General features: G+C 40.9%; 1 protein-coding gene across 1 annotated transcript; it reads right to left on the bottom strand.

Annotated features, from left to right (window-relative positions):
* Positions 1-362: 362 nt before the first annotated feature.
* tm6sf2b (transmembrane 6 superfamily member 2b) lies at positions 363-13,111 on the bottom strand. The gene is made up of 10 exons (XM_084354554.1): positions 12,943-13,111; positions 10,640-10,743; positions 7,579-7,676; positions 7,308-7,411; positions 6,583-6,665; positions 6,051-6,175; positions 4,481-4,582; positions 3,683-3,775; positions 1,293-1,412; positions 363-738 (listed from the first exon to the last, which is right to left on the bottom strand). The coding sequence occupies exons 1-10, from the start codon at positions 13,020-13,022 to the stop codon at positions 502-504; spliced, it is 1,146 nt and encodes a 381-aa protein (XP_084210680.1). The 5' UTR covers positions 13,023-13,111; the 3' UTR covers positions 363-501.
* Positions 13,112-13,579: the final 468 nt, after the last annotated feature.

Below are 13,579 nucleotides of genomic sequence, written 5' to 3'. Positions count from 1 at the left end.
AAGTCAAAGGACCACCAATGTCATATGAATACATCATCTTAAAACCATGAATATTTGTAAGAATTTGTGTGGAAATTCATCAAGAAGATATTGAGATATTGATAAGTCAGTGGATAATGAGTCATTAGGATTCATTCTTTTGGCAAAATGAATATCCAATGTTGAGATATGAGGATAAGTAAAAACCTGCTGGTGGACATAAAGTAATGGGATCACCAAAGTCATTGGGATTCATCCTCTGGGCATCATGAATGTCTGAACCATCCCAGAGAGCCACTATCATATAAAACCAACTTCACTGACAAAACAGCTCTTTCACAGTTTATTCATGACAAAATGAATTAAAGCGTTGGAAGCAAACATTTAAATAACCACTGAATCCAAATGTTCTGAGCAAAATCTTGTATTATGGCATTTTGAAATGTGGCATTTGAAATAAAACAGCTCTTCATGAATCAACAGATAAGCAATTAACTACAAAGGTCACACAAGATGGAGCTACTATTTGTCTTTGAACTTGGTATCTTTCTCCTCGCTGTTCGGCAGACCTGTCTGCCCCGGAAAGGGGTTGATCTTCAGGAAGAAATAGGGGTTACTTTGAACCCGCAGGGCCACCAGGACCGGAGTGGCTGCGTAGAGCAGGTTAGCTGTCAGCACACACCAGAAAGCATCGTTTGGGATACGGAACGGAGCCGTGGTACGAGAGTGGAGGGAGCCTCCAATGTGTGCCCACTGGCACTGGAAGGAGACACAAGTTAGACTGTTATGTGTTGTTCTACGCTGATGGCAAGTCATTTGAAGGCTTTTTCTGTCCACAACCCCTTAAAGGGAACGAGTAACCTTGAGTCTTTCTTCTACAGTCATTAGTCTACTTAAAATATACAAACGACTGCACAGGAGATGCACAGACTTAAGAAGCCGGCTGTTTAAAGAACAGAGAGTAAAAGGAGGCTTTAATCAAGTGCTTCCTCGTGAGTCGTGGTCCCGATTTTTCTGTCACATTAGTATGGGAGAAAGCGCCATGAGTTTGTTTATTAGACAAAATGCTTCAAAGGATAAATGTGGTCCAGGTAATTATTAGCAGGATAAGAGCTCGCTACAAGGAGTTTAATTGCAGTGACACGTGTCAGACCTTCTTTGTACTGAACCTAAACTGCTGATGAAAACTTTAATTAATCACAGGCAGCACAATAAACTGTCAGTGCAGCCCACTTCAGTATGCAACACCTGTATCCCAAACTGTGTATTCAGAGCCAGTTTCTCTTATTGATGTTTTGTCTTCATGGTGTTACCTGGATCACGGCTCCGGCGAAGAACAAGGTCCAGTCTGACATCCACGTGCACCCGGGCTTGAGGAGCCCGTAAACAAATGCACCCAGCAGAGGTAATCCATAGAAGAACAAGTGCAGCATCTATAAAAAGCAAACGCACCAGCAGATTAGTCTGAAATGATGACTTGATGAGCAGTTTTCACTCAAAATTTTTGATTTGTCGACATACATAACTTCGGTGGTCCATAGCTATATAGTGTAGGTGAGTTGTAGGTGTATATTATAGAGTATACTCCAGTGAATATGGATTATGGATCCAGAACACAGTGCAGAAAGACATCCCCTCTATCACTGTCAGTCGGTGTTGTTGTTGGGCCCTGACCAACACTCCAGCAGACGATTAATACAGTACATCCTCATTGTCCTCTGGCCTACACTGCACTTCTCCTACTCACACTGAATACACAAGAGGGCTGCTTTGAATGCAGAAATAGAAACACCCTCAGAATAATGTGCTGCATAAAAGTTGCACTACTATTTTGGAGAAATTCTTAGAAATTGCAGAAAAAGTCAAGGAAAAGTAAAGTTGTTCAGTAAAGTTTTCAAGGACAATACAGACAGAAACCAAAAGTAAATGTTAGTCAAGAGTATTTGTAATGTATTATTTTGATGCTCCTGGTGTTCCTGAGTCCAACTACATCCAGAAAACAGTAAATCTTTGTATCACCTTTATCTAATTTCATGCTGAATGTAAACATGTGACAAGTAATTACAGTCTTAAATGGAGCCTGATCGATATATCGGCTGGCTGATATTAAAGGCCGATATTGGCCTATCACAGACGTATTGGTATTTGCGCACGTTGTCCGATAAGCATCGATATGAAACCTTTATTTCCGAGATTATACGATGTCAATATGACGATAATTTACTGTTTCAGTGGACTGGTGTCATTTTACAACACATTTAATTGTTAAACTGTAAAATATTCTGCCTCCATCAAATATCTTTCTCACAAATGTTTGAGAATGAGTATAAATAGTATAAAGTATGAAGGGGTTACATACATGTTTACTTTACAATACAAGTTTTCAACACATAACATTGTTATGACGTAATGAGTTTTGTTTGTAGGTAACAGCTACATTACGTCTGACAAACTGTTACAGATCTGGGTTTTGTATTTATGACAGCGGTGTTGCACTCAGAAACTGTGGGGGGCGCCAAATCGCACAAAATGCCAATTTCTACATTATGTTGCTTTAATCAATAATTGACGACCGATCAATTATTTGTTGCAGCTCTACATTCTCCTCTGAAATGCGAAGAAGTAAAACAAGCTTTCACAAAATGGAAATTCCCAAATAAAACCTCAGTCTCTCTAAATTGTTCTTGAGTGCAGCGCTGGAGTGTTTTGCTCCAATTTGCACCCTCAGCACAAACGACTACTTCCACAAGAGGGTCACTACAGACACTGTCTTGACCTTCAACTGAAAATATTTGGCGCATGAAGCCAGTTTCCCACTTTATAAAACCCTCAAATTATACCACTGAACGGTTTCTTTTCATTCTTGCTCTGAGGTCTAGATGAATTCTAATGAGTTCAGCCCAGGGCCTGAAAGCCAATCATATATGCCCTTCAGTCTTTTGTCGAAATGTCTTTTTAGTGCTGCCACGGTAATCTGTCACATATCGTTCATCATCATCAATGAATAAAGAGGTCAGTCAGTGCAGAAACAGTGTCACCCTGTGCAAAAAAAACAGAAAAACCCCAAAACTCATTTCATTTCTTCACACCCACGCATACACACAAACACCCATGAGCCACTGCAACACAAACACAGACTTGCAAAGGACACTAACCAAGACATGCTTTCACATGCTGCGCACACCCCATCTCCCACCCAGTGAGATGCTGATGGGGGGCTTTGGGCGAGGGATTAGCTTATCAAGTTCTCAGCATGCGGTTTGTCTGTCTGATCAATGACTCGCAATTGTGCCTGGACTGCAGCCCCGACAAGGTCTTTGGATAACCTATTGACAAAGCTATGTACGCTGAACAAAACACAACAAAACCCGCAGCTGCGCAGGGTCAACAGGAGAAAATAAAAGGAGAGCAGACCCAGTGCCAGTCACAGTAATAATCTGTTATCCATCTTACACAAATTAAAGTGAGAGACAAAGATACGCCGGCCTCTCAACCCTCGCTCATTGTTGCTGTAATGATGAAAAATGGCTCTGTAATCAGCTGCGAGCTAAAAGAGTGAAGGCGATAAGGGCAAGCTTCCAGCACACTCAAAGTGATATCCATGAAAGCAGAGGTCCATTATGTGACTGGTTATTAAAAGCAGGCTGGAGAGCAGCGTTCAGGCGCTGCTGCAGCAACAGACACAGGCTGAGAGAGCACTCACCATGACTCTGGGGTAGCCCACAGGATCCTTCAGGTAGGGCTCGTAGTGCTTCAGGTAGACGGAGCAGGCCTCTAGTGGAGAGTCCAGAGCCACCTACATAGGGTGGACAAAATAACAGCAACACCTTATAAAATAACGCAATAGAGTGCCGCCAGTTTACAATTTGTCGATCGATCAATTTATGGGAAACATGTATAGTAATTGTGTAGTAAGAGACTGGCGATTTCATTTACACTTCAAAGATTGAAGAAACAAGACATACGACTTAAATGGTGAGCTTCAGAAGTGCTGGTCGCCATTTTTTCACGTTTGATCACAGCACTTCTTGTTGTTCCTCCCTGTATCCAGCCTTTTTGCTAAGCTGGTCTAAGCTAACAAGCTGGTGGAGGTATCTTAATTTACCTCACAGACATAACAGCAGTATATATTTTCTAATCTAACTCTTGGCAAGGTAGCAAATAAGAGTGTCTCCCAAATGCCGAACGGTTATCTTTCATTTAATAATACATCTTTGTTCAAATCTGAAATATCTAGCACAGTAATTATGTTGGTAATACAGTTCATATATCACTGCCCGATCCTTTGTAGAGCATTAATACACAGCCTTCCCATGTGGCTCAATTAAACGAATGCATTTGCTCGTTAAAGCAAAATAATACATAGGCTACTGTTAAATCTTGAACACTCCCTGGATAAATTACTCTGCATGAGCAAGATCGCAGGCTACATGACTTTTAAAACTACCATTACAGCCTGGACCTAAACTCTGTACTTAGCACAGATGTGTTGCACACTCACCAAGCCTCTGAGGATGGTGAAGGCCATGGCAGCTAACAAGAGCAGCACCAGGATCAGATCCAAGGGGCGCCAGATCAGCTTCATGCTCTGGGCATGCTGGGCCTGTGGGGAGATGTCAACATGACGTACAGGATACAGTTGTTCAGTCAAGGTCAGGTTTTTCTCGCTTTACTAAGACCTTCCCAGAAACTCTTTGCTTCTCTTCGCTGATTTTTTTGGACACTCAGGGGAACAGGAAGCAATATGTAACCAACTATGTAAGTTAATATGGTGACCTTGTGCGTATTTACATTCAGGAGAAAAGGGAAAGCAGTAGTGTGTCATGTTAGGTCCACTAAGTCCAATATTCATTCTTCTCTCAAATGCGTTTTGACCTTCACCAACTCCTGAAGGAAAGCATTTCTGCTTAATGCTTCACTGTGTTCACTTGCTAATCGCTAACTTTGTTTGTCTTCCATTTGGTGCTGGGCAGGCAGCATAACGTTGTTGCATCAGAGCTTTTTCGCTCAAAAAAACTGCACGCTACAGCCAAACAGGGAGCTGATTAGAGTGACCCAAGACTACAGACCAAAAAGCAACCCCCTTCACATGTAATTAGTCAACATGCCTAATTTCCACTCATTTCCACACAGTTTTGTTTTGTGTCTGTTATTACAGATGTGCAATCAAATGCATTTCTTTACAAATGGATAGAAACATCAATGTTAACATGGAAGAAAAGTTAATTTTTTGTTTTTTTGAAGCAAAAACAGGACGAATCATACATGCCGACAATACGTGAGGAAGTGGCCTGCCAGGTGGGTAGCCAGTTTTATGAAAGATTTGATGAAAGACATATGAACCACTTGTTAAGCAGGTACTTTATATGTTACACAACATGCATGCTACACATCTTAGCTCAAAGTGCCATCGGACTTTTCACATTGGAAAAAGTATAAATAGATCAGTCAGTTAGCTTATTTGTTTAATGCAAACTTCTTGGGCACACATGAACTCCTCCTGTCAGAAATATGTAGCAAAAGTCAACACTTTTCAAGGCACTCGAGGCATATTCCAGACTAAACCCTAACCCCCTCACCCAGACCTAGAGGCCTAAGACCAAGCTAGCTTTTGAATCAAGACTATGGTGGGTTGAGACTAAATGGAGACCACTCTCCCAAGGACGTTACAGTCACCCATTCAAGATAATTTTATGCTTGAGCTACTGTATGTTACAGGCTAAGATTGACACTGGGCTCTAGATAATGTGATATGAAAAGGAGGTGGCGAAGATGCTATAGTGAAATTTGAAAATGTATTGTAGATGTACTTTCTAACAAACAAATGACCTTCCTGATTCAGTTGACTACACCACAACTCCTACCATGACAATGGTGACACCACTGGAAATTGCAGCAACTCATAAATAGAAATGACGTAACTGGCTACCCTTTGTCATCTTTCATGGTCTGGATTTAATTGAATTGCACCACGGTGCATTATACTTTGATTAAATATGTTGAACAAACATAAATTTTCTAAACCTCTCCAAATTCATCGCAAGGTCTGACCATTCAGGCATCAGGCTTACATTGTATCCACCGATCAGTGGTCTGTCCTTGGGCTTTGTGAATAATGTGACAGCTCCCCACACAGGCATCAAAAGGAAGAGGAAGTTGAGCCAGAAGGCTGGACGGATCTCTGATCCATATTTACCTGTCATAAAGAAAAGAAAGATACTTTTATCAGTTCGTACAATCTCGAAACATCTCAATGTAAACTGGTAATTAAGCTTCCAAATAAAACCTCCGCAGGGCACTTCAGGCAAAGGCATCCAGTACAGTGAGTCTATGATAATACAACAGAGAGAACAACACGTTGCCTGTAGACGAGTTTGATCTTCTGACACTTATGTATGCAGTTTGAAATGCCAACAACAGATGCTTTAAGTCTGCGTTCTGCTTTGTTCTGTGGGCTGTGACGGCGGGCGAGGCATGGGGCTTGTGCGTATTTTGTTGGCAGGCTGAACTGTGACACTGATGGTACACGGCAGTGCAGATGTTCACTTGATTAAAGCTTGTCATCGCGGGACTGGTGGAGGGGGAATAGAAGATGCGGCTCACCTGCCACTATCCCGGCAATGAACACGCTCATGTTGGCACACAAAGAGCCAGCCCAGAACAAGCCCAGGGTACGGTAGGCTTTCCTGAGAGAGAAACCACAAAACAAGCGTCATTATACAATTGTAGAGACAGGAGGTAAAAGAGAGGAGCAAACCAAGTTGGATAAGCCAAATGTTTGTCAGTCATGTACTTTATTATCGTATAACTTATACATCTATCATACAAATTCTGTGCAATACAAAGCCCAGCACAATTTCTCCCAGCAGTAAAAATCTGAGATTGTTTAAAAAGAGGATTTCATTTCCATGATAGCACCTGCCCTGAGGCAGCGCTCGCTCTGAACTCTTGAACTCACTGACTGCACTTTATGATCTTCTCACTCTACAGGGCCCAGACTGTTTTCTAAAAATAAGATTTTATTCAGGCCATCGTGTGAATTTTATGTGATGAATGCACCCTGTGAATCTCGGCGGTGAAACGTACAGTTCACTCGGCTGCATTTACTGCTTCTTAAAGAAAATCAAATGTGAAAAACAGGTCTGAAGCCTACTGAGTGCTGTACAACTACATACTGACTTGAATACAGTGCATGCAGCTTCTACACTCATCTAAGTCATTGTTTGCTCTGTTGGATAGGGTACAATAGATTTTGCAATAGCATTTTTGCGATGAAGCGCAAGATAAATGAGCTTGACATGACTCAAACTGACTTTTCCATCACCCACCTGTCCGTTATCCTGCTGATCATCACCAGGTACATGATAAAGTGGGCTATTCCATCCCAGTAACACATCATGATGGCATAGGCTGTCCCCAGATAGGGCTCTCCCTGAAACACACACAATACACACAGTGTGCTGATTTAGTGTTTGCTTCACCGTCTCCACTGTTGCCTCTATAATCTTTCAAAAGTGTTTAAAATTAAGGCACAGATATTGTCGTCTTTGTGTACCAGGTTTATCATCAGCAATTTAGATGTGAGGATAATAAACCTACTGTCTTTTGGTAGAACTCCATAAAGCCGGAAATAATGCCGTCATACTCCAAGGCACTCGTGAGGTCAATGATACAAGTGAAGGAAAATTCAGCAAAAACTGCAAAGGCGAGAATCAGAGGAGGGACATTAAAACATCTACCTGATACTGGACATGAGAAAAATGCCTCAGGTTAAGTAATTAAGTCATTTTGTGTCATGTTGGTGTATGTGTGTATACGTAAGAGAGGGTTTATTTGGGGGTACTTGCAGGACTCAGGAAACTTTGACATGTTCAGCAGCTTTAAACAAACGTCATCTAGAAGCCATTGTGATTTGGAAAGTTTCATGTAATTTCCCAATCTGCTTTTTTCTTAATGCATACAGTGCTTACAAGCACAGATCCTCATGTCCCCTAGACGTCTCTCTAACTTTCAGTCTTTTTCCAGCTTTTTCACTCATTTTTTGGGAGTTCAAAATATTTATATATATATTATATATATATATTATATATTATATATTATATATTATATTATATATATATATAATATATGCTTTTTTTACACACTATGCAAATTATTGTAAATAGAAATAAAGGTACAAATATTTTTTTCTCCATTTAAATCACACACAACAAGAAAATGTGATAAACTCAATAAAAAATAAATTCTTAGGTGCAGTGGTGCGGCCAATGAAAATGTTTAGTCGCACTTGACAGATTTTTGGGCGCATGTGCAACCAAAATATTCGCGAGCCCTGTTTAATCAAAGGTTCTTCGCCCTGTGGGCTTTTTGAAAGATGTTTCGGGGGCTGAAAATGTATGTGGGGCTGAGGTGGTGCAGGTGAACAGTTTATGTTCCTGGGAATCAACATAAAGAACCTGTCATGGTCATCACTCATCTCAACTCTTAAAGAAAGCTCAAAAAGGGATATATTTCCTCCTTAAGGAAACTTAAGGAGAACGCAACCTGACTCGAAACACCACAAACTGGCATGGTTTGTGCACAGCCCAGGACAGGAAAGCTCTACAGTGGGTGATTCAAACTGCCCAGAACATCATTGTTACCCATCTACTGAGCATCAGTGACATCGGTAAAGTGAGATGTCTGCATAGAGCCCAAAGGAAACTGGGAAAACAACACCCACCCGGCTGTTGTCTGGCAAGAGACTGGAGCTGCACCACCAGACTACAGGGCAGCTTTGTTCCCCTGGCAGTGAGACTTCTTAACTCATCCTTTGTTCTCACATATAAAAAAAAAAATAGTTGTGTATTTTATGGCTTTTTAAATTATTAATCCATCCATATAATTTCTGTTTTAGTGGAAGCATAATGGGACTACAAATTATTTGTAAAGCCTTGTGTTGTAAAATAATAGTAAATGAATCACTACAAGACAACTGTGCGCACAACCCTAACCCTAACCCGCTGCCTTTTCATCTGACTGGCATGATTTTTGACAAGAGGGTTATTGTTGGGGCCAAGAGGGCAGTGTTGTGCATCTCAAAGGCCACTGGCTGACTTTCTTGATGGCTATAATCTCATTAAATGGACCGCAAAACACGTCAGCTTATTGAAACACTGGCTACAGCTAGTTGGAGACTTTCAGCAGGAAATCGGGTAACTCAGACCATAACGAGCCATCGTCAGCGTGCAGTGCAGCATGAAATTTACCATCACGATATAATTGTGGAGTATAACAGCTAGCTCGGGCACACACAGGGTAAGTCTGTCTATGATAAACTGCTAGAGGATATTATAGTGGATAACATGCCCATTTGACTGCTAATGAGTGGAAAAACGTTGCCTGGGCTGATGAATCCATAGCAGACTCAGCATGTGGGGTAAACAATATGAGGCAATGGACCTTTTCTCTGTGGTGACAATTGCACGCACCAGTTGGGGAGATATGAGTGTTTGGGGACATCTAATATGCATACAGTGACTCCACAGATATGACGGTATATATGAGTATTATCTAACAGGATTGGGATGAACAGAAACAGAGAAAAAGAAGCATCCATCCACGCACAAATGTTGGACAAAGCGTACGTCTGCATCAGGGATTTGCAGTTGGAATCAGTTCATAGGGTACAGCTGTAAAAGCAATTACAATGATTTACTGTCTGGACTCTACCGAATGTCATTATAAAGTGAATCACTGTGTGTTGTGACACGGGCATCTCTCTGCAGATACGGCGGCTTACAAACCGCTGTATCGCATCCTTCCTATCTGTCCTTTACACACTCTCTGAACACGGATGCACATATCCACACGCACATTTTGTCTCTCCTGTGTACCCATGTCTTTGTAATCCTCAGGACAAGCGGGATTTTTTTTATCTCTGGCATCTAACAGCTGAGATAGCGGGGGGATTACGGCTTTCCATCATTGAGAAGAGCCTTCCGAAGCGTCGCTCTCATTGTTGCGGTTTGCCTACACAACACTGGCACTGCCTTGGGCGCTGACAACCCACATATCACCTGGTTCCTGGCCCCCTAGCATAGCCCCTGGCATTAGCGGCAGGGATGTGTTTGCAGGGAAACCCTTGGCTGGAAATGGAATTTGACCAAACACATTTGACCAGCAGTGAGGAACAATATGATGCAAATGAATGCAAAAAGGCTTAATTAAAGGTGTTTGAAAGGTGCACTCTCACTGAATACAAAAGTGCTTAGGGTGTTTGAGTTAGTAATGGGAGTATGAATGGTATTATACAGGAGCAGTAACTGTGGAGTGATTTAGCTTCAAGGTCAATTAAAGGACTCACGTCTCGTCTAGAAAAGTTAAAAGGTTGAGTAAGTACCAGTGCTGTGAAGGTCCTTAGCTTGCACAGGGTTTGGGTCAGTCACGCCTTAGAAAAGTCTGGCTAAGCTTCGCTCTGAGCCTGATCAGTCTAAGCTGCTTTCGAAACATATCAGGTGAAATCACATTCAACACAATTCATGTTGTCACTCGCACGCGGTGTGTTGCAAGAGAGAGTTCTGGAAACCCTTTTGTAAGGAATCAGCTGCAACACAATGCATAGTGGTTATTAACCTCTGTATTGAAAAACATTGCGAGTAAGTTGGGAAATGCACATTACCAAAGAATAAGACGTCTTTAGGCGGGTTGCTACGAGTGATGAGGAAGTAGAACAGAAACACCACCACCAACACAGCAACGCCGATCTCCAAGATCACATACGGCCTGTGAGAGGAGAGAAATCAAACTGTTATCTAATGAAATATCAACAGATTGTTTTTTAACACAGTCTCACTGCTGACACAGCCCTTTTAGACACCTCCCTCTGATTTTCCGCTTCACTCTCGTTACTAATTAGTTTCTACCGTGGAAGTAGTGCCAGTCTTTTTACGCAGTCCTAAATTAGTAAATGATAATGAATGGCGAGTCGGCGAGAATGATAATCACACAGCGTACTACAGTTAACACAGGGCCGAATAAGTGTGAGGGGAAGTCTGTGTGATAGATGTACTGCAGCCAGAGAGAGAAAAGGCTCTGCTGGTGTGTGCCTGGAGATTCCTGGTGAGAATTCAGGCTCACAGTGGATTAAACTCCCTGATATCCAGTCGCTGGAATAAAATGTTGGCAGTTAACGTTTCTGAGAACCACAGATATATTTAAATTTGTATTTGTCATAGTACCATACTGACATTTCTACAATATGTGTCAGATGTACAGTATATGAGCTGACTTTCCTGTTGAGAGGTAGAGGGGATGGTGTTGACAGGGTTGTCAAGCCAGTGACCACTGTTCAAGACTGAGTTTCAACATTTGTAAGAAGATCTCACAATTTCCAGCCATGTTCAAAGGTAATAAAAAACTGATATTTTGGACATCTGCAGGAGGCTAATATGCAGGCTTTTTAAAAGTATACTGCTCACTTTCAGGCCTGACATCAAAAGTCTGACTCTGTATTGCTGTTATTGATCTTGTAAAACTCTTGCACTGCACTAAACTTTCTTTTCAAAATAAGATTACTCCTTTTCTTTGATTGTGTTATATATATTGGATGGCTTGCAATATTCTTGAAAAAATGTTTGATAGTCTGATCAAGTTGTCCAGCTTTTTTCAGACACAATTTGAATGATGTATCAAGCCGTAGCGTATACTTTTATAAGTCCATTAGAACAACTTTCCTTTGTTAAACTTCAGATCTGCAGTAGTCCACCTCTCGCACTGCTGTGGTGTCGTGCCTACCAGTGGCTTAAAAGCACAGCTTTACAAAGGTGTAATCAATCATAGGCCAAGGTGTGGGAAGCAGCAAGCTAAGGCCATGTTAGTTCAGCGCTGCCCTCCATGTTTGCTGGTCAAAGGTACCGATGCCTCGCACTGGAAAAGATTAATGTGCGCGAGGTATCTCCTAGTAAACAACATTACATCCTTGGAAAACTCACAATGTGTGCTCACAGAAAGGAAAACAAATGCTGTGAGAGCAAAAGGGAAGCTCCCTTGCTACCTCTCCAATTCAACAGTACAGGAAGATTTATGCACACAATACTGTTTGTTTGCAGAGTGGGAGAGCGCGAGGCATATTGTATGTCAAGAGCAATTTATCAAACTCTTCTGTGCAGTCTATATTGATTGTCAATGTCCACACACTCGGAAAAAAAAAAAAAAGAGCCAGCAGAGATATTCACACAGGAGGAGTATAAAAGTCTGTCGGAAATGAGAAATATCTTGTGGTTAAAGAGTGTGAAGCAGGAGTGGAACATTTTACCACTAGCTCTATTTATTCAGCCCGTAGTGTTGCAGTATGCACTCATCAATTGTAGACGATATAAATGTAATTGTAGACAATATAATGGCAACAGGCAAATCAGATTAGCCTTGAATAAGAAAATGATCCCTTACAGCTCAGAAAACTAATTATCTTCATCATCATAACAGATTATCTCCACAAATTCTGCTCACTGTGCCTCCTGTTTGCTCCCTCATTCATTCTCTTGCCCCTCCAAGAAATGTCAGGTTTAATTATTTAAAGTGTTTGTGCAAAAAAAAACACAATTGGCAAATACATTGTGAAATCATGGAATTACTAGTGCACATGGTCAAGGATTTATGAGGTTGTCATCATCTAATACAGGCCAAAATGTAGCTTACAGTGTGCTCTAGTGGTGGTAAAGTATATTTTCTGTTATAAAAACCTGCTATATTATACCTTTATATTCTCCTAACTCTATTATAATTATAATACTGTAATACATGAATGAAAAACACTATAGTTAATAAATGTGGTTGTATAATATTGTTGTATAAAAGCTATTAGCACAATTCATGAGAAATGATTGCAGCTTTTCCCCTAAAACAGAAAAGTGTGGACTTACACAGTTTATCAACTGTATGCAAGATACAATAGATAATAAATCAGTAAATTTTATGACTTACTCTTGAAGCTCAGGAATGGTGTTCATGGCATAAAGAATACCAAGGGCAGAAAATGAAAATAAAAAGACTAAAGTCTCCATCTCTTCAAAAGCTGCTCAGCCTTCCTCCCAGTAGAATCTACACCACTGCTGAAAATGCAATATAATATCAACATAAGTCAACAAGCAGCACTAATATTTGATCAAATCAACATTTAAAATAATGTCAAGACATCGATATATTTTAAAGAACTCGGGAAAAAGCAATACATCTTTTCAGTAAAATAAAATCATATCAAAGTCATGAATTAAAATCTGCAATTTTGAATAGAATGGGAAAAGAAGCGGAGCAGGCTCTTACCGTCTGGCTACCCTTTCGGTGGATTAATCAAATTACAGCTGGCCTGAGGCACCCATGGCCTTTACTTGGAAAATAATGAAGTGGAGACAAAGGAGCTTTTGGGGGAAAAGTTACGCAATTTGGATTCGTCAGAGATTTACATAAGTCGTATTAGAGAACGGGCCTACATTCCTCTTTATAGAGCAATACACGTTCACATTATACTACTACTCCCGTGTTACAGAGGACTTAATGTTGTGTTTTATGAAACGTGGGCATTGTGTGCTGTCGATGGTATACTCACTAATACTGACAATGT

The sequence above is a fragment of the Pagrus pagrus genome, assembly GCF_965226575.1.
Source record: "Pagrus pagrus genome assembly, chromosome: 6".
Classification (NCBI taxonomy): Eukaryota; Metazoa; Chordata; class Actinopteri; order Spariformes; family Sparidae; genus Pagrus; species Pagrus pagrus.
The sequence above is the reverse complement of the archived record's forward strand: the minus strand, read 5'-3'. Positions and strand labels throughout refer to the sequence as shown.

What these genes read in the sequence shown, in the direction of transcription:
- tm6sf2b (XM_084354554.1), bottom strand. Translation starts at nt 13,022, where the DNA reads ATGGAGACTTTAGTCTTTTTATTTTCATTTTCTGCCCTTGGTATTCTT. An exon ending in CATTGCCGGGATAGTGGCAG is followed by an intron (nt 6,176 to 6,582) that starts GTGAGCCGCATC and finishes TCTTTATGACAG; the next exon opens with GTAAATATGGATCAGAGATC. An exon ending in TGGGCTACCCCAGAGTCATG is followed by an intron (nt 1,413 to 3,682) that starts GTGAGTGCTCTC and finishes TGCTTTTTATAG; the next exon opens with ATGCTGCACTTGTTCTTCTA.